The 22700-nt window shown below is 37.0% G+C and overlaps 1 protein-coding gene across 3 annotated transcripts in view; it reads right to left on the bottom strand.

Moving 5' to 3' along the window:
* LOC134744166 (uncharacterized) overlaps positions 1 to 22476 on the bottom strand; it is a 68768-nt gene extending 46292 nt beyond the window's left edge. For all 3 annotated transcript variants that reach the window (XM_063677872.1, XM_063677874.1, XM_063677873.1), the window contains exons 1-2: positions 22094 to 22476; positions 16557 to 16690 (exon numbers count right to left, since the gene is read on the bottom strand). In XM_063677872.1, the coding sequence (XP_063533942.1) occupies positions 16557 to 16690; positions 22094 to 22193 (234 nt within the window). In that variant the 5' untranslated portion in view covers positions 22194 to 22476. The remainder of the gene's footprint in view (positions 1 to 16556; positions 16691 to 22093) is intronic.
* Between the last annotated feature and the right edge of the window lie 224 nt (positions 22477 to 22700).

The raw sequence follows: 22700 nt of genomic DNA, 5'->3' as shown, positions 1-22700 counted from the left end.
CCGTGGGAAATGGTTTGCGCTTGTCCTGTGGGAGTTTGCGAGAATGTGACCCAGTGTTATATTACAGATGGGTATGATGAAAAATAATACCTCTTTTGATTTGCTCTTGGCATTGCTTGGAATTGCATTTGTGAAATATAGTTGAGCATTATTTATGTGATTGTGATTATGCCAATACACGATAAAACCATTTGCATGATCTGCTTCTGCTCTAACTATATTAGAAACAGCATGGTAAAATTAGTAGTATTATGTAAAGCCGCGTTTTCACCGGCCTGGCCACGACACGACATTGCGCGACTGGCTTCGGCTAAGGCGACAACCACAGGTGGGAACGATAGGTCCGATCGCTGTGTCTCGCTCCAACCTATGGTTGTCGCCTTAGCCGAAGGCAGTCGCGCAATGTCGTGGCCAGCGCGATGAAGAGCAAACTATTTGCTCAAAACAAAATGTTTGCTCAGAACTAAGTGAAAACGCAGCTTAACTTTACGTCGTGCAACAAAACTTGCATTATTTAATGAAAACAGCCGTTTTTACAAAAGCAAACTTTGAGGTTGTTTGCAATGGGACAACTGGTGACGTCTCTTGCACGTCCGTGATGCAATTATATCAAAATGTTCTAGAATTTAAGGCACGAGAGTCACCTGTGTTAATATTGTGCAAGGCACCGCGCAAAAACATCTGTTCCAAACTTAATTGAAGAGCCATAAAAAGCGTCATGTTTTTGCGCGCTTCGTGCATCGATTGAAATTGTACTTATCAATCGTACTTCAATAACGTACCTATGTATATTAAACGTAGGTACAGTCATTGAAAAGGTTAAGCTTGTATTCACCACCAAATAATCTACTTACCTCTATTTCTAAAAGGTACAAAGGCGTAAAATCTGACTAAATCTTATTTGTTGACCCGTAAGAGCATACATTTTTGCACGTCATTGTGTATCAAGCACAGGCTGCACAGGTGGCTGTTCGTCTCATTGACAATCGCGATGTATCGTCTCGGGGATGTCTAAGGGCACAATACTATCTTAGGATCGTATTAAAACGACTGATTCATCTGTGTTGACTACTGCTCTACGTCTGGTATTCACGGCTACTTTGATGATTCAGTTTAAACACTTTGTACACGCTGGCGGTGCCAACAATGCAACTAGATTGTTCTCTACCGATATATTTTATGTAACGTCTTTAGGTAAGGAACTGGTGCTAATTTCCTTATTGCTGATGATCGTGACTTCGACCAAAGATAGATATAACTCCGTAATAGATGGATACAGTCTAAGGAAAAAACGTGTCTAAGGAAATCAAGAAAATTTGATTCTCGTTCAGAGGGCGCTACTAGCTTTGGCCTACTGTCGTATTTTTATAAATATTTATTTTTAGTTTTAAAGTGTCGACAGATGGCAGTGAATTTACTGGGGTTACAAAATTTACTATGTCAGTACAGTACCGCTCTAGTATAAGTTACTGTATGCTTCGACTGAAGCGTTGCAAACTAACGTCTGTCTGTGTTATTATTACATATTTGTTTTATTTCATATCCCATACCATACTATGAGTATAAATCGTAGGTTATAGGTTTACCTAACTTTTAGGAAATTAAATAAATAAAAATATTTCGTTTAGTACAGTTTTGATGTCTACCGTTTCCAGTTCTACCTCAATTGCTCAAAGGTTAACTGGAAGAGATCCCTGAAAGGGATAAGTTCGCCTTTGTACAAATGATGTGTGTTTTTTCCTGTTTAATGTTTCTTTTTGTACAATAAAGTGTTTTACTACTACTACTATTATTGGTTTTATACTATTCATTGCTACCATACTAAAATCAAAATGGTATCATTTCATTATTAGCCTCCAGTGTCAAGGTAACTTTTGCCACAGCAATGAGTGGTGGAGATAGAGCATTTTTGAAGTCCGTAAGCTTTCGTTGACTGCGATAGAATGACATGACCTTCGACGAACTCGACTCCTACCATTATTGACTATAATAATCGAGGTGGCTTTAAAAACGGTGTACAGAATATTGACACAACACATTCAATGCCGAAAACCCGACTATCGGATATTTTATAGTTTTGTTCCCAGGCCGGACGATCCGATAGTCGGAATCGTTGTAATATGCTTTATATGACTGAATTTTTGTGGCCTGACGCGGATGTTTTGTGTGGCTGGGTGGCAATGAATGTGTTAATACTCTCAAAGATCCAAATTTCGAATAAAATTATCAATGTGATGATAGTTTCGCGAATGCGTTTGTTTCTAATTTCTAGTAAACAAAAAAATATGTGCGTATGAGTCAGACCCGCCCACCTGCGCACGATGAGACAATGTACGCAAGCGCTAAATGCGTAGGCACGAAACTGCAAGCATATTGCAGTCCTGTCACGGTGAAAATATATATACAGTATTTCAAGTAAATGATGTATGTTTAGTAAAAATCATTCCAGGATGGTAAAAATCACTTGCAAATGCAGCAACCTTTAGTGTTTACAGTTTAAAAAAATTGGGCATAACATATAAAATTGGCATTGCCTTTTTTACGTCTTATCGAGCCAAGAATCACTTGATATTTTTGATGTTTGTCAACAAACTACAGTGATTATTGATGAATGAACGTTGTCAGCCGATCGACGCGATTACGAGTGATGACTCAGTCAGTACACCCTGGGCCTTTATCAATGTAAACAAGAAATTGTTGTACGTATATCGTACATAAACAACAAATGGCCTGGACAGCCGATAGCCTATAGGGTGAAGATTAAAATGGATGATTTTGGTGGTTGTCTTACATTAGGCTACAATTTTTTATCTGTAGGCCCCCCTCGGCGATGCCCTCGGTTATTAAGACGAAGTAGTCGTTGCAAACTACTCACTTTGTGTGTGATACATATACAGGGCGTGAGTACAACATGGCAACCCATGCGTTGGGGAGGTACTAGCATGATTCGTGAGCTGTGAGGCCTGTGAGCTTAAACTGCCAACCATTGTTAGACAGTGTAGGACCTCCTATACTTTACTTTACCTACTTAGATATTTGTGACAGACTTAGGTTATAGTTCTTCAAGGAAATGAAACGGCTTCACCGAGTCAAAAGGTAGGCAGGCATTGGCACATTATCTGATTATTTAATGGAGTATACATTATGAAACTACATTTTAATTAACATAAAAGCTAGGTACGTATATGGTTATTAATCTAAGTAACTGCCCATATTTAATGCGACAGTGTGATTGTTAACATGGTGTAGTTTCTTTCATGCGATTAACGCAGCGATTGTTCCAAGAACGTACGCGTTGGCGCCGCCGCGTGTCCGATTCTATACTCACTATAGACACTTAATGAGTAATGATGTCTATACGGTAAACTTCAAGCCATTTACAATGAAATCACAGTGACCGCTATCTTAAAAATGAAACGCTGACAACTTAAGCGATTTCTTTTGAAAACCAGTTATTAACAAGATAGAATTAAACACTGTTTATTATGACAATCATCAATAATTATTGTTGCATTTTAATCGCACAGCATACGCGATTAACGCACAAACGATCCGCCAACCTATCACCTACTTAAGAACAAAGCGGCAGTTAATTACTGTAAGTGGTAAGATAATAATAGTAAGTGCCAAGATAGAGGCGCTTTGACCTCAGAATATCAATAATACCATTCTGTATCAGTTTGTCAGTTGATTTCTAGTATAATTTGACCCCTAGTTTATAAATTTAGAAATCGGTAACAAACACTAATGTTTAATGCTTACGGGCACAGGGAAATATGTTTTTTTCTTAAATGTAGCGGCTTTATGAAAGACCCCAGACTTACTCATAACTATGTTCCTATTATATCCGTTACTGTATAGTACAGCTAATAACAGGTAAACTTCAGCTTAGTCTGGTGGCCTGGTGGAGTGAAAAAAGTTCATTTGATATTTAGCTTGACTATATCAACCGAATGATGAAGTATTTCCGTCTTTAAAGGGTAAAAACGGGACCCTATTACCAACAGTGTAAGGAAAAAACGTGCCTCGAAAATCACGAAAATTTGATTCTCGATCAGATGGCGCCACTAGTTTTGGCCTACTCTCGTATAGAGGGCGTTGACTGTTTTGTTTGTTATTTATAATTTTAACGCATACCAGTGAAAGAACATGGGTTAAAATCATATAATAATAATTAATGCAAATAAAAAAATAATTTATCCATATTTAAATACATTTTAACGTATTTTTATAAATCCTCATTTTTAGTTTTAAAGTATGTCGATAGATGGCAGTGAATTTACAGTGGTTACAAAATTTACTATGACAGTACCGCTTTATCTTATTATATCCTCATTGCTATTACAAAGACTCCGCTGTCCGTCTGTCTGTCTGTCACCAGGCTGTATCTCATGAACCGTGATAGCTAGACAGTTGAAATTTTACAGATGATGTATTTCTGTTGCCGCTATAACAACAAATACTAAAAAGTACGGAACCCTCAGTGCGCGAGTCCGACTCGCACTTGGCCGGTTTTAAAAATCTGTAATTACAAACACTGTCAAACGTGTCTGCTTAAACTGAAGTCAAAGTCTGACTAATAGTGGTCGACTCAAGAGAAGTGGTATGTAAGTCTTGCGATTTGGCTCGCCCATTCATTCGATTTATAAGGCAGAAAACAAAGTAAGAGGCAGTTAGCCTTTGAGTTGCGATTTTTTTGTTTAGTGACGTCACTATCTCACTATAGCGGGTTTGTGACTTCGCGATGAAAACAATTAAATGTTTTATAAAGAATGGCGACGGGATAACTGGTTATGTGAGCGAAAAAAGTGCTCACATAATATTTCTAAACACGACTGATTGATTTAAGAGGCCGGTGTCGATTTTAGTCGCAAAAATATAAAATTGATAGATTTAGTCGGTGAAATTGTACACCTTTTGTTACCTAATTGAAATAACAAGTACTGGTTTCCATTAGCACGTCTTCTTATCTTGCCTATTATCAGATATATTTTTTGAAAACAGACTCACTAAATTAGTAATGATTTTTTTTCTGATGGACGTATAGGTAAACGCGCGTAAAGCACTGATTTTGTCGCTCTTATTTATAAATTTCGTAAAGTTTGGACTTTAAAAATGGTAAATTTGTATTACTCATATTCTGTACTTGACCTTTATCAGATTACATTTTTGTTATAGCGAGGAAATGAAAGTTAAACGAATTCAATTTTCTCCAGAAATTACTTCAAAACAAGTGACCGTTTCTCTGAAAATCGACTTAATTTCAACGTAATTTTGATACTTAAACAATCTACAACATTTGCTGAAACTATTCTTATACATCAATTTGTATAATTTACCACCATATTTTTTTTATTAATTTTTAAAAACTGCCCCTTCTCTTCATATATTAGCGGTGACGCACGCTCGCGACCCCATTATTATTATTATTTATAATAAATAAATACCTCATTATTAAAAGGCAAGATGAAAAGACGTGCTAATAGAAACCAATACTTGTTATTTAATTTAGATATTACGTAACAAAACGTGTATAATTTCAACGACTAAATCTATCAATTTTACATTTTTGCTCCAAAATCGACTACGGCCTCACGTTCAAAATGATTGAGTAGCGCCGGTAAAGGCTGCAGGCAAATGTAAAAAAAAATCGAGACTAGCTCCGGACTGGGATAAGTGTCATAAGTGGCAACAAGAGGATAAAATGATGATGATAGTAACGTTACGATATGAGCATGACAGAGTTATTTTCATTACCATCAACGCTACGTGGATAAAGCAACTCAATCCCCCAAGTTTTGCATCGACTTTTAGTTTGTCCTTGATAGTGACGTAAGCAAGGGGTCGCTACGACCCTATTCGCACTCAGTAATGGGAGGTAGCTTGTGTAAGTGGTTCGGATGGAGATAACAAATGCGTGTAATGGGCTTGCAAAATGTATATTGCGTAAATATAGTATCTATTTTGGCAACTAACAGCGTATAACATAGTGGAAATGATCAATTATGACATTTATGACCCTAGTGCACTGAATGTTATGTCGGTGAACATTTAATAATTCACATAATAAAATATAAAAGTAATGGACTGTTACCATCGAAATAAAGTATTAATATTAATTTCAATTATTTCAAATATATATTTCTGTACTCTGGGCCTAGCTAATATGACAATTGTAGATACATCGACAAACGCCAAAGGAAAGGAAACAATGTATCGGGATGACTGATGCTACACAAAGTCACGTGTACAGTCTCCACCATCAGATACATCGGAGCGGCCAAAGTAATCACAAATATCTGAACACGCCTCTATTGTCAAGGCGTTAGAGTGCGTGTTCAGATATTTTTGAGCACCTCGGCCGCTCTGATATATCTGATGACGACTGTATATACATACATTATTTAAGTTTGATTAGCGTTTTCTATCAACGATTGTCAACATGGCTAGGGCCCCTGTGAACAATGACACTATTTCTAAATCGACTGCCTGAAATTAACTTTCAGAGCAGTTTTCTTTCCTAATTATCATTTTCTCTGTCTCATTTTCAATTAAGAAGATAGCTAAACTCTTATTGTAAACAAGCAACGTAAACAGTAATGCTAGATTAAACTTTTCTATACCACAACAAAACTAAATTAAGCTTAGCTGCCTTCTTTCTGAAGTCTATTAGAAAACAGCATTCTACAGAAAGTTTTCTCGTTGCCATTAAGTATTCGTAAAAGGACTGCAACATGTAAGCAGGTCATGTCACTTGTTGTGACTTGACTTGAACACGGCGTACACGGGGCTATGGGAGAATAGCGGCACAATGGGCTCGCGAAGCATGCTCAGTTCGACGTGTAGTGCACTCGGCCTATTTATCCGAGCAAGGAGCTTTTGCAGCACGGGTTAAATACATGTTCGTGTTTTTTTCGTCCGGACAGATTCGCACTCGTAGATCTCTTTAATCTACCTGCATCTGTGATATGTACTGGATACATCATTATATTACACGGATGCAGGAAGATTCTGCGTCATTGATAAGGTATGAAAATGGGCTTTCCGAGCGACATACCAGATAATTGTAAGTAGACGCAATTTCTGGGTATTTGAAGCTCCAATTAGGTAGGATTATGATCGACGTTAGAGATATAAAACATTTTTACCTTTCAATACAGTGTAGTATAATATAGTATCCACATATTGCTTACATATATATACTATATACTGCAATATAATAACAGTCAATAGGAAAATTTAAATTAGGGAAATATCATAAGCATCATAACTTTCGATTAATCATATCGGAACTTTTTAAATTATTATTTTGCATTACTTAACATTAATTCAAAATTGACTATTAAATTTACTTAAACAATATTTTTTTATGTGTTACAGACAATGTCGTACATAAAAGACTGTTCTATAGGTATCTATTATTTACAAAGATTTTAAAGAGGCACAGTTACCCCTTGCTTTCGTCAGGGATTACAGGTATTTCAAAGTTTGTTTCCGCGAAACAGATTATTTAATGTTCTGCTTTAATGGTTAATTATTAAATTGAAGCCAATATTGAAAACGCGCCGCCCAGTTATTATATGCTTGTAATATTGACATTATTATCACAACAAGCTAAAAAAATGTATAAAAACCATCTGTCATGCCAATAAACAATAATGTGCAATGTTAAACAGTTGTAAAACCTCTACTTCATCGGACAGCGGTACACCTTTCTATAATCACAAGAGAGGTATTTGCAAGTGCTTATTAAATATCAAGTAGGTACGATATCTAGACAGTATGTAAAAAACTACAAGATAAATAAATGCATAACGTCATGAATAAACATCATAATTATTAGTGATTACGACCTCATCCACGATACAATGCTCGTATTTATTAGCTTTAATACGTTCCATCAATAACGCTGCGTCTTACGTAGGCGAACACTCGCGAACGCGAAGCGAAGCGGCGCGGCGGGCCCAACAAGGCGTTCGCGTTCGCAACGAGATCGCCCACGTAAGGACACTTCTATAGGTATCAAAGGATTGATTCACCCCGCTCCGCGCCGCGCCGCACCGCTTGGCGTTCGCGTGTTGTTCGCCTACGTAGTACGCTGCGTAACAGAGTAATTTAGTAGCGGTCAGTGCCACAGTTATTAATATTCCTGATGCATACTGCCGTTCTATTCTTAAATTATTACTCCTCAAGTCTCAATGGCCAAGGAACTATAAAATTTTCCAACCGTTTTGAAGTTGCCATAGTATCAAATTATTATGCATATTGGACATATCCCTCAGCGCAAATTGCTTAAAGCATTTTGACAAGTAATAGGCCACACCATTCGCACGGGAGAAGCGAATCCCGTGGCTCCTATACACACGTGCTGTTGGACTAGGCTATAATAGCAAGGGTAATAAAAATGTTTTCAGGATAGGGGGGTGTGGCGAGATCTTACTAAAGCCCCTTGCACCTCTGGAGGCTACATTAGGACAAATTTTATTTTTCCGAATTATTCGTTTATCGCATTACATATTAAGTACAACACCAAACGATAGATTGACCTCCGGTGCAACAATTGAAGTAGAATCAGTTGACTAAACGAAATTATCATTTGATCGACAATTGATGTCGTTATCGCTACACCTATCACATACAAAATACAAACTAAATCATCACGATATCGTGAGATTCGAGTTATTAAGGTTCACTCCCTATTGGTGGGTACAAGTAAGGAATTTTATTTCTGTACCATTTCGTACCTTACCAAAGAAAGCCATTAGAGTACTGAGCTACTGAGTACTCATATTATTGTCACTGCTGTTGTCACAGCAGTGACAATAATATGAGTACTACAGGTGCGCAAGTACAGTTGAAGGCAAATATATCGATCCAGACAAATGGCTCAAAAATGTGTGAACACGACTTTATTGTCTAAGGTGTAAGAGCGTACACATATTTTTGAAACTTTGGGAATGTATACATATTTATGCCCTTGACTGTACATAAATCCAATTCCTTGACCGTACTCAGTTGCAACTGCGTGTTATGAGGATTGTTTGGAAGATTACTTCAAACACTATAAATAATATGAGCTGTGTTGTTATTGTTACTAATAATATTGATGCATATCATTATACAGAGTCACGGGCAAGCATTTGTAATTTGCATTGTATATTTTCCTTGGTTACCGTGCATGAGCTGGAATGCTAACAAGTTTACGTACAGTCAAGTGTAAAAATAAGGGTGCCCAATCATACTCAAAAATATGTCCCATAGCTCTTATGTCAGCGAATTAAGAACTATGGGACATATTTTTGAGTGAGTTGTCTACACCCATATTTTTACACTTGACTGTACCTAATACCTTATTATCAATTTATAATAGGAAAAGTTTAAATAAACCTCAAATATGTTTGTTCAAACAAAAAGTAATACTTAACATGAAAACGACCGATACCATTCACATAAAACACAAACTAAGTCATCTTGTAAAATCATACATTTAATGACATTTTGCATGATACTCTTCTTAAATCATTTGAGTCCCATTTGATTTTGACACTGAAAGAACATTAAGATGCAGATCTTACTGCCAAAATGACCCAAGCGTTCATGCATTTTATGTATGTTATGGTAAAGAGCGGAAAATGGGATTTTAAGTTAACCTGGTGTTGGATCGCGATATCAGAAGATCGAATTTCGTCTTCGTCGTCAATACGGTAGTGTCAGACTGTCAGTGTGACAGATATTTTTGCGTGCATCTTTGTGCACAGGATTGTTGCAGGGGACTGTACAGATATTGGAAAGCATCTCTCATAAAAGTCTTGATAACGTTAACTACGTTATCAAGACTTTTACTATTTCCATTATTATTTCTCGGATTATAAATGAATAACCCAAATATTCACAAGTCAAACCGAACTAAGAGCGAACCAGTATCATGCTATTTTTATCTAATTTCCTACCACATTGAGCAACCACAATAGGATCATGGGATCAAGCATAGAAAAGAATAGACGTTTTGTGAATAGACATGTCATCAAGAAATCAACCGCAAGCCTAGTCGCATAATCTCAAACAGTTATAACAGTTACATTCAACTTGCTAGAAACAATGGAAAGTGACAAAATAATCGATGTACCTACGATTTCCCACGCCCGCCGCTTAGAGACAAGCTGTCAATATTATTCAATGGCCTTAGGTAGAAGTGCGTAGGTTCAACTGTAGGTATATGTGTAAAACAGTCCCGTTATATAGATAGATACTGAAAGACATATAGCCTAAACCGTTGAAGAAAGGACTTCGAAATTTGCAACAAAAATTTGACAGTTCCGAACGACTGACAGGCCGTCCGGCGGACTGGTAACCACTATTCACTGGGCCTCTTAAGAGGTGAAATGGGGTTGTTTTTTTTTACAACTTCTACGCAGACGAAATCACAGCGCGGGTGAACTTTGGTACCTATAGATAGAGTATAGATGTAGTGCATAATTGTTTACCATCGTATTTTCTCGGAGACGATAGTATTTGTCATGCTACTTCAGTCAACCTCAGTACCTACTTTTTGTACCGAGACTGACTGAAATAGCAAGACACGTTCGTACGTTTCCGTGAAAATACGATGGAAAATAATTATGTACTACATCTGTAGTCGTACGGTCAAGGAATTTAACTTCAGTACCATTTCGTTCCTTGTAGTGGAAGCCGTACGAGCCCAATTTTAAAGAAAAACCGCAAATCGATGTACATTTTAGCCATTTGGCACACGCATACTAGAGTTCAAAACAAAATTTTTGACCCGCAGTTATTAAAAAAAATCCCATAGGACGCCAGTGCCGATAAAAAAAAATTATTGTATGGAAAAACTAAAAAAATCTGCAGAAAACCATCGTGTGTGGTATTATATGAAAGGACTTTTTGAGGCGATTCTAAAAATATACCACATCATTACATTTCAGCCATATTTTTTTTATTAAAACAAAAACAATTTTCAAAACATACCAAGTTTGGGCTCCTCCCAGATATTATTTATGGTTGATTTTTTTTTGTACAATATACCACAAATGATACGTGATACTGATATCCTTATATCTAACCCGAAAAAAGCAATTTTGAAAATAATTTCATTTTGCTGTACATCTATTTCCGGTTTTTTTTTGCGTACAGCTTACACTATTGTCACAGTAACAATAGTATGGGGTCCCTAGCGACTTTCACATTGATTGTCATTGTGAGGTAGGTACAATCGGGGACATTGCCGGTGAACCACTTAAGAAAAAAATTACCTCGATCCTTATAAGCGAGCTAAACTCCGCCTCCCATAGAGAAAACCAATTACGATGCATTTAGGATTATTTATGTTAATAACGAAAAGGGTAAAAACAGGTAATGAGACAAACAATAGGTAGTAAGGACAGTTTAGTAGTTGTTGTTGTTTAGGCTAAGCTTCGCCTCCCCATAAAGATAACCATTTTGTCATAAAGACAATGAGCGGCAATACTTAAACTAACCTTTTTTTTTCTCAACTCCCACATTTTAAAGTGCCATGCTATTGGTCATAACTTTTATGATATCGCCTGACCGTCTGCAAGACGTTTAAACTACTTTAAACGATTTTTGCCCTTAAGGTGGTTCACCGGGAATGTCCCCGATTGTACAAAATGGTACTGAAATTAATTTATTTGACTGTACAATATAATAGCGCCATTGAACAACAGGTACTTCATCGTGAACTGCAGTGTCAGCATGGTTGCATTTTTATTACCTGTCACTATGCCTGTCACTGTCACTTTTGCGCTTACATACTTGTTAGAACGTGACAGTCATGGTGACAGGCGATAAAAATGCTACCGTGCTAAGCCCGCTGGTGTCTACGAGTTATTGTTTATAGCACATTGTAAAAAACCTTTTCTTGGAAGTCAATGTCTACATAATCTTCAATGCAATCAATTATCATATACCATTCACGTTCTGACCTGTAATGAACTTTATTACAATGGGCTAAGGTCTATGAATCTTCCGTGTGTTCATTTGTATGTGCATGGCATATCCCTTTAACTCCCAATGATCCACAACGCACTAATGACTCATTAACGGCAGATGGGACAGCCCGCGACGGATTACTCATCAGCATCTGATACTTGGCAGCAATTGACGTTCTATTCTTTACGGTGATCTGTCGGTCGACGTCAGCGGATGTCGATTCTAAATGATTGGAGTTTTATTTTTGAGTTGGTCCTGGTGTGATGTATGTTTTTTTTTCTAGAGCACTTTTTCGCAGTCGTGATGTTTGGCAGATTAACCCTGGCACATTAGAAGACGCGTCGAGTCTTTATTACATTGCCGTGTCAATCAAATTGCTATGCCGAGTTTTCGAGTGCCAAAACATTCTCTTTATTATTATTGATAAAATTAAAAATGAATAACTCCCCAAAAAACATGCGTGGCGAACCTTCAAACAAATTACGCCCTAGCCAGACTAGAAATCATGGACTTTGGAAGCTACACACACACGACAAAAACTGTGTGCCCAGTTTAGTAACCATGTGAAAAACTGGATATTTCCCCTTGTATTCAATTGTGTAGGCACATAACATATGCAAGCTGTTGTTAGACCCATACCAGTACTCTGCGGACCACAAAATGAATAGGTATACCATGGGTATACCCAAACTTTACAAGAAAAATTGTCACTTCGTACATTTCAGCCATTTAGAACTGGAAGTCTTTTGTGTTTTTTTTTTCTAAATCTTGTCTAATCTAAAATTACGAGTGCCGTGTAATATTCGTTCATCGTCTGGTTTATTAACGTTATGCACTGAGTGACAAGCGGCGGGATAGTAAATGGGTCATACGCGTGATAAGTCAGGGCGCGCCGGTCCGTCGACCCCGTCGGTTGATTACCAGTATACTTGGAGAAGAGGGAGGTCCGTTGGGCGTTTAAAGGGCATAGTAAAAATGGCTAAAATGAAGGTGCCAATAAAGTGCGACTGCTTATTTTATTAGAAGCTTTTAGTACAAGTTTTCATTTCTATAATCCAATCGGTTTCTGAGGAAATTTGAATGAGTTCCTGGTGACGTTTTAGTGGATTTATTTGTTCTATATTTATTTATTTATATTTATTCAACATTACATGTCATGTGCATTACATTCCTCCATGTTCCTCCATGGCATATAGCAAGTTCTCTTTCGGCTTGCAATGATGTCAAATTGGCGTATCATATACGCTACATCACGCCCGGCGAGTAATATTAGAACTATAGATAATAACAACTACTCAAACTGCTGGGATGCTGCAAGCATCTTATAAGTCCAATGTTGCCTATCGTGTTCGCCTTGTGTTTGCATAAAATTTACACATTCCTGCGGCTCTGATATCAGCGAATAAAAGCGTCGTGCACTTGACTTACTTGGCATCCAACTTTGTAAACCTTATTGGTTGGGTGCGTTGAGGCGAAATGCCACTGATTACATTTCTTTAGCCAATATTCAATATTATTCGATATCAGATCAGCTTTTTCTCTCCAATACTGCCAGCACATTTGTTGAATTCATCCAATGTATTTTGTAATACCTATTGAATCGTCTTGCAAATATTGGCGCGAAAGGGCAAATTTCAAAGGTGTTATAAATTATAAATTCACAGTTCATGATAATTGTCACAATTAAATGACAAGTGGGAACCAATATTGATAAATTAAACCCAATCTAAATGTTGTTTCACCTCACTTTACCATATTTAAAAAGATATGTCGCCTAATTTGGAAAAGTGTAACCCCGAGGTGTAATTCTACACGATGGCAGTTCCATATCACGTCACATTAGGAAGATAACTGTAGCTGCTGTAATTAGATACGAAATGCAATAGAAAGTACTGTCATGTAACAGCCTTATGAAATTAATTCACACGAATGAGATAGACATGCTTATGTCACGTTTGTAGGTCTTAATTAGAATTGAATGAATTCGCCAAATTTGTACTTTTAACTATGTATATCTGTTCTGTAATTTTAGCTCAGCACATTTCTTTGTAAGCATACTCTGCTAAAACAAAGTAAATTGTCATGTCGTCCTCATTTAGGACACGACTGTACTCGGTCAAAAGGGGAAAGCCTTTGAGATGCTGGCTGGTTGTAACGACGAATAACATCCTATGGTCTTATAAAAAACCGGCCAAGTGCGAGTCGGACGAAGGGTTCCGTACCATTACGGAAAAAAACAGCAAAAAAATGACGTTTGTTGTATGGGAGCCCCACTTAAATATTTATATTATTCTCTTTTTAGTATTTGTTGTTATAGCGGCAACGGAAATACATCATCTGTGAAAATTTCAACTGTCTAGCTATCACGGTTCATGAGATACAGCCTGGTGACAGACAGACGGACAGCGGAGTCTTAGTAATAGGGTCCCGTTTTTACCCTTTGGGTACGGAACCCTAAAAAGAACACCGTGCAAAGCGGAGGAGAAAAAGTCGATAAGATGCATATCGGGTTCCCTAGTAGCATCTGAGTCATCTGAGATGCAACAGCGATAAACGCTAAGATGAGACATTATTATTTTAACGCTTAGACCGCACCTTCGTGAATGAATCTGAGGTGCTTCTAGCACTAGCAGGTCTTTAGCAGCTCGATTCATTTGTCAAGGACAAACTAACACTTCCCATTTGTAATATGTATTAGGAATGGCTTACGTATGAAGTACGACATGATGGAATCAAAAACATACGGACTTTTTTATCAAAATAAAGCTACTTCCGTTTGCACGCTGTAGTTATCCGGGAAATGGATACAATTTCGTTTCAAGTGTTTATTGCAGTACCTAAATTAATTTTACTACAGTTTATGTACAAAACCCTTTCCTTTTTTGAAGTTGTTTTAAAGTGTAGCCTGTCTCACCAGCCACCTGCAGCCTAAAATGAGCGATTGATTTGATCTTATTCAAGTTATTCATGAGAATCGTCTCGCTAGCGCCATAAGAATACGTATGCTTACTTACTTACTGCTAGCCTTTCTCCGCAGACGTCTTGTCTGGTTGCCCTTGGCATAGGCCTCTCCCATATTCCTCCACGAGTCCCTGTCCAGAACCTGTCTTCTCCAGAAGGCTCCAGCCACCTGCCTGAACTCGTCTTCCTATCTCATTTTTTGTCTTCCATCATCCCTTTTTCCGTCTCTTGGGTACCATGTTGTGATGTCTTTTGACCATTTTTCTCTTTTGTCTCGGAGCATGTGGCCGGTCCACTTCCATTTTAGTTTTTTCATAGTGTGGTTTACGTCGATTATTTTTGTTCTCTTTCTAATGTCCTCCAGTTTTATTCTATCTCTAAGTTTTATATTCAACATGCTTCTTTCCATACTATTTTGGCAGACTTGGAGAGCTTTCCTCTCCTTGACAGTTAGGGCCCAAGTTTGACATCCATATGTAAGGCAGGGAAGGATACAAGTGTTAAATACTTTGGACTTAATGTTTGTTGGTATTTGGTTGTTCTTCACTATTTCCTTTAAAGACCAATATCTTTTCCATGAGTTCCCGATTCTAGTGTCTACTTCTTGTTGTGTCAAGAATACGTATGCATGTACATGCAAATACTGTTAAAATCATAACCCTTCCTTTTGGTTTTGCCGTAGTTGAGTTAAAAACACGGTGCTTAGACACGGACATCAGGTTTGGAATTATTAAAGCAGTCCATGCTGCTAGATTTATTCCGTGTAACTGTTTCTGTCTGTTTGGTTCTTTAAGAAAGATACTTTAAACGCATATCAAATTGCAACTATTTACAGTAAACAGTAAACATAATAGTAACTAAAAGCTTTTCTATAAATTGCAACGAACAAACGCAAACTTTGACAGTTACAGCATCGCCGTGCACAACACGCATAGTCCATTACTATTTTACAATAGATTCAATTTATTAGTTGGACTGTATCGGTTGTTTATAACGACCTTTGGACCAGGTTATAAAGCGTAGACAACTAATTTGAATCCTGCAATACTGGAAGGTAATCCATTAGCACTACAGCGGTTACGCAGCGTCTTACGTAAGCGCACAACTCGCGAACGCGAAGCGAAGCAACGCGGCGCGGTGCGGCGGGCCCACGGCGTTCGCAACGAGATCGCCCACGTAGGACACTTCTATCTATAGGTATCAAGGGATTGATTCACCACGCGCCGCATCGTTTCGCTTCGTGTTCGCCTACGTTACCTAAGTAGTACGCTGCGTTAAAATAATTTGCCCGTTTATATGCGGATGCGGCTGTCTCGTACCAAAACTTGAGCCAAATTTTTAGTATGAATTTTAACAAAAGTCCAGTTATATAGTTCATAACTGTTGGGTTAAAATCATAGTTGAAAGTAACAACCCTGTTATAAGCAATGCAGATCAGTTTACAGACGGACATTCAGCAATCAGTCAGTACCCGTCGCGTCGTCAACAAAAGTTTGTAAATAGGCGATTAAAACTGAATCAATCATAGACACTACATTCAATACTCCAAAGAATACAGACACAAATGCACGATGAACCCTATATCCATTAGCAACAGAGTTCAATACCTATCAAGTGTATGCCCTTACCTTACAGTCCTTGTGCCTGTAGCACCAGGTGCACCCGAACAGGAGCCCTACGGCCGTGACTATGAGCGCCAGCGCCGGCACAGCCGCGTACAGGTTGCCCTCCTTCCATCCTGCCGAGATTGGCCCATTTGTGTCTGAAACAAATATTAAATTCAAATGTTCCATAGCATACCAGAGAGCGTACCGCATTCCATTTTGTTCGTGCGTTCGTTTATTTGCCTCATCGCTCGAATATGCAAGAGTGATAGAAGCAGATAATCAGATTATTGATAGATAAGGCCGTGTTGTACGGTTGCGTTCGTGGCCCACAAATGGTCTCGTCGGAAGACTAGCGCTGACTTTAGGGTTAGCATTATGCTGAGGCGGGACCATTTCGTGGTAAACTATATACTTTACGTTTTAAATATACTTTTTGTAATACATTTGTGTGAAATATAGTTTGCCATGAATAAATGAAATTATTCTTATTATTATTCAGATAAAAAAATTGATTTTGCGGGGTCTACCCTGACAATTTTCACTAAAAGCCAAACAAATTTAAAGCAATTCACAGGTCCGGCTTCTCATCACGCGCAAGCGACGTGACAGCTGACTTATAAACGATGACGTATAAGGGTGTCCGCTAGCTGGCGCAGTTGCACGGAGCGGGTCAAGCGGGTGAGCGGGTTAACAAAAAAAATTTGGTTTATATTTATTTAATCGTATGGCGATATAGTCACATAGGCAAAAATTATGCACAGTATATTATTTTATAAGGCAACATCCAAATTTTGCAACCACTGCACAGCAACGCTAACTGGCGCGGACGCATGCGACGGATTTTATCTACAATGGCACCCGAGTACGTGCGCCCGGTTCGTGCACCCGCGCCAGCAAGGGCAGCAAGCGGACGCCCTAAATATTGGTTTCAAAAAATAAGTAATCAGATGAGATTAAAAAATCTTCAATAGGCACGGTCTATGTAGACGCGTCTCGGGCGAGGCACGTCTACAGTGTCTACACCGACCGAGCTGCTTCGCGCGGCAATCTCCCCGCGAGGCGGCTCGTTCTGTGTGGACCCGCCTAATCAAATCTGCAATTAAGAACTTAAAGAATCTAATCTAAAGTATCTTCCCTCATGTGTTGGTAAGCTTCCAACAATGGCATGATTTACTGTAGACATACCAAGCATAGCTTTTGTAGGAAATGTACAAACTGTGATAATTGAGAAAGAGCATAAGGTGTAATCCCAATATGTAATTTGTTTATTTAGAATGGAAGACACAACAAAGATTATAAATCAACATTAGGGTACTTAACATAATTTTACCTACATAACTGTAGTATTTTGGTGAGATAAATAAATTCTGTTTATGTTGGTTTAAATGACAATATAAATTTCTGTTCCTTAAAGTAATTATTTATTTTAGTTAGGTTTTAATATGGTTACTTTTTCTTGCAGTGATAATAAGATAGATAGATAAACCATTTATAATAATGCTTTTCTTTTAATTTTTGACATCACTGAACTAATGCTAACAGGAATGAAGGTAAGAATTTGCCACACCATTCATATTTCAATAAATTTCAACTCCAATGACGACTAATAATTTACGTATGGCAATGTAAAAAAAAGTTGCCAAAATTTTCCAAATTTTTATTCCCATCAGCCAATGTCACATTAAATTTTTTATTCTTTGGCTATATATGAAATATCTATAAATATGTGTCTAATAAGGGCCAAGTAAATTATGAATATAATTATTGGTACGTAAGTAAATGCACCGCTACCGCACCGCACCGAGACCTTGGGTAATCCTTGGATATGATTTTACTACTCTTTGCCTTGTATATACACTTACCTCTCCATCCTCCTCTCCTCCTCCAAGGTCCTCTTTGGACCTTGGTGCGGTCAAAACATAGACGTAGTATATACAAGTAGTTATAGACGCGCCACCGAGCGACCGGGGCTAAGAGAAAGAATATTCATATAAAATTTTGGCAGCATAGGATTTTTTCTCTTTCACTCTATAAACTTCAGTATTTCGCCATCGCCTCCTACCTATGATGACACCCGGTCGGTGATAAGGACAAAGCATGGCACTATTTTCTCTTTCCTCTTATAGGAATCGCAATAAGACTATCTTTCTCTATTAAAGAGTGTCAGGCCCTTGGGTCAAAGTATCTATTTCTCGCTCTTACTTATAGTATATTACTATCTATATGTGCGTCGCACCGGAAGTCGCACCCAAGTCGCACCACACCAAAGTCGCGGTGCGGTGCGGTAGTCTGTTATCAGTTATGACTTTTAAGTAAACAACTCATGAAACAACTAAACAACAGTAACAGCTGTCAATGTCATTGTCAGTTTCGTGACTGTCTGACTGTCAAAAAAGACTGCAAAATAAAAGAAGAATTCGGAGAATTCTCAAAATGTTCTAAAACTCCAAAAATTACTCTAAAAAACGCATGGAAACGGTACTGGTCAATGAGAGAAGTTATGAAGAACAAAGAAATTAATGTAGCTACAAAGAGGAAGTTGTTTGATACATGCATTTTACCAGTTTTAACCTACGGCAGCCAAACTTGGACTCTAACAAAGAGCAACTTAAAAAAAAAAAAAAACTACAAGTATGTCAAAGGTCCATGGAAAGAAGCATGATTGGTGTTAAATTGAAAGATAGATTCAGAAACAAGGTTATTAGATCTAAAACACGTGTGGAAGACGTAACCATCAAAGTTAAAACACTCAAATGGAGGTGGTCAGGTCATACGATCAGGGGCAAAGAGAAATGGAGTAAGAGAATTATATGGTGGTTCCTAAAAGATAGAAAAAGGAAACAAGGACCACCAAAAATGAGGTGGGAGGACGAAATCGTAAAATTCGCAGGGAGACACTGGACCAGACTGGCGAGAGATAGAGAAAATTGGAAAGGGATGGAAGAGGCCTTTGCCAAACGGCACACAGACCAAACCGATGTTGTCTGAAACGATAAATTATATGTAAAACTATGTTTAGATAAGATATGTACAATATAAACTTTAAAATGTAAAATTTGTAAAAACAAAATATGTCTGAATAAAAGGCTTATATTAATATTATTATTATTATTATTATGGTTACTTTTTCTTGCAGTGATAATAAGATAGATAGATAAACCATTTATAATAATGCTTTTCTTTTAATTTTTGACATCACTGAACTAATGCTAACAGGAATGAAGGTAAGAATTTAATAACTCACAACAATTGCAACTTAAAGCAAATCAAAACACCGCAGCAGTGATAATGAGCGAATGAAATCTAAGTGTAGGTAGGTACGAACCAATTAGCCGATCGCTTAGTCAGGGCTACAAACTTATCTGGACAGGCGGAGGTGTCGCCAGAATCGTGTCCCCTTTTGCGTAATATTATTACGGCATGGTTAGTCCCAATTTTTTTAACCCGCATGCATAAGTTGGTAATATTGTACGACGACAATGCAAGGTGGGTAATAATAATATAATTTTAGATGGCGTATTAAGCGGGACGCGAGTCATTAATCATGAAAAAATGTATGAAAGTAGGCCTAAAGTTGCAGGGACAGGCGTAAAATGGCGTATTATGTGGGAAATCGTATTAAACGTGATCGCATTAAGCGGGTTCTAATGTATATCACTTTCTGTTCCAATAGTATTACTGTAGAAAGAACCTAACTAATCCCGTAATCATCAGCAAAATTTTTATGGTATAAAATTTTATTTCTTTATTTATTTAAATTATTTAAATAGAGATAGAGTAAATAAATGTATGATTGATTTATGTATGTGTTAACATAACATACTTTAATGAAAGTTAGAAAATACTCTTCTGCTTCACATTTATGCACTTAATTTTGAAGATATAGCTTCTTTGTCGCAGAAGAAACAATTTCGGGACTATCAGTTGTTTTCTTCAGTGCATTTTAAGACAGTGCCCTGCGCCTGAGACCATCCAGATTTCAGGGATCACCAGATTAGAGAGGTAGAGCCTCTCATAATATAGACTATTATTATGATAAGGTGGAAAATCAAGTGTATTGATCCCTTCTGTCAGTCAGAATGCTTGAAAATGAATATGGCATAATAAAAAATCTTCTTACTGAGCCCAATAGATTGCTGATCAACAACACCAGCTAACAGGTGTCTTTAGCTTACAAAATTAAATTAATTTTTAAATATTAAATGCATATTTGCAACCACAATGATGAAAAGAGATAGCCAATATTATCATCTTATTGTAAAAATTGTTTCACTTTTAAGCTCAATGTACAGTCCCAGCAAACATGAAACTTGACATGCATGTAGCTTATGTAAGAAAATAAATAAAGTGCTGTAAAAAAATTAAACTTGTCAATGTCAAGTGGGTAACCCCAACGTTTTCAGGCTTCTGTTCTGTGTTTTCATGCTTGAAGCGTTAAAGTAACAAGATTTACATCTTGTCTTCCGGATAGGACTTCTTCTTCTTTGTTGCACTCTTTACAGAGTGGTTGTGGCCATTATGTGAACTCCGGATGGGACTACACTTTTGAAACTTGTTAAAGAAGTGAGCCGGGGTAAAATATGTTATGATTTTTACTTTTGTCCCATGTTTTAGCTCATAGTATATTTAGTTTTATCCATCTGGGGAAAAAATGTTTACATGTTTTTAAATTTTTTAAGAATGTTTGTGTGAATAATATATCCTTTAATGAATCCAGTTTTGTCTAATTTCGTGCAATTGGACCTCTGATATGTGCAGTGGTTCTGGACAATTTAGGATTTTCTTACACAGAGGATAAACTAAACTTGTAACATGTTTGTTAGTTTTTGAACTTTTCTGATTATTTATTATAATAGCATTCCTAGAGTTAAGTATAATGTATGTTTCTAGAATTAGTTAAATTTATAAATACTAATAATATTAACTTGTAGGTTAGCTTTTAAAGTTCTTCAGTTTTACAATTACAAAGTTTCAGAAGTTGAAGCAGGGCTGTTGTTAATGTTAAGTTGTAATTAACGTTAAACCACATACTCATACTATTCTGTAATTGTAATTAACGTTAAACCACATACTCATACTATTCTTTACTGGTAAGAAAATGTTATGTTATCAAGTAACATTACAATTTCCTGCCAGTATTTAGGTATTTTTATGATATTGCCATTACCTAACATTACTTATAATGTGAATTTGGTAATGTTAACAAGCCCTGGATTTTAGTGAATTCCAATAAGGAAATGATCTGAAAATGAGGGTATTTCTGATTTACGAAAAGTTGTGTGGATACCTCTTAGTTTATGATTTCAAAATAAAATTACCTAATTACTACATTCTTCCATCAAATTATATTATATTAATCACCATATTTATTAACTAAACACATCAGTTGTCTTCAATGTGATAAATTATTAATAAAATAAAATTTATTTTATTTATTTAATAGTACGAAAGCTTGCAATGCCTTGTCATCTATCTGCTACTGGATTTAGCATGTGAATACGTAGTTTTTGCTAGTAAATTAGCAAAAACATGATAATATGAAGTGTAAATTGACTTACTGGGAGGGTAGCTGTGCGGCGTCGTACGCAGCGGCAATCCCTGCCCAAAGTGTGCGCCGGTCAAGGCCACTAACAACACCACCCATAACTTATCCATCATTGTAACATTATTTGCACAGCCGCATAATTTTTCGTTTCATTATTTATCTTCCGAACATCACCACAACACAAAAAATACACAGTCCATCGCAGCTTTGTGAAACAAAAAAACACTAATTAAGCCTACAATATTCACAGTGTAAATTTTACAAAACATTCACTTATTGTCTCGCGATAATTTGTTGCACTTGAAACTTCGATTTTATTATAAATTTCATGCACATTTACATAAAAATTGCGCAACCCACAGCTGTACCAAACGCCATTTTTCTAATTCGATGTTGCCACACCATTCATATTTCAATAAATTTCAACTCCAATGACGACTAATAATTTACGTATGGCAATGTAAAAAAAAGTTGCCAAAATTTTCCAAATTTTTATTCCCATCAGCCAATGTCACATTAAATTTTTTATTCTTTGGCTATATATGAAATATCTATAAATATGTGTCTAATAAGGGCCAAGTAAATTATGAATATAATTATTGGTACGTAAGTAAATGCAC

Source organism: Cydia strobilella, chromosome 9 (assembly GCF_947568885.1).
Source record: "Cydia strobilella chromosome 9, ilCydStro3.1, whole genome shotgun sequence".
Classification (NCBI taxonomy): domain Eukaryota; kingdom Metazoa; phylum Arthropoda; class Insecta; order Lepidoptera; family Tortricidae; genus Cydia; species Cydia strobilella.
This window is presented reverse-complemented; position numbering and strand designations above follow the sequence as displayed.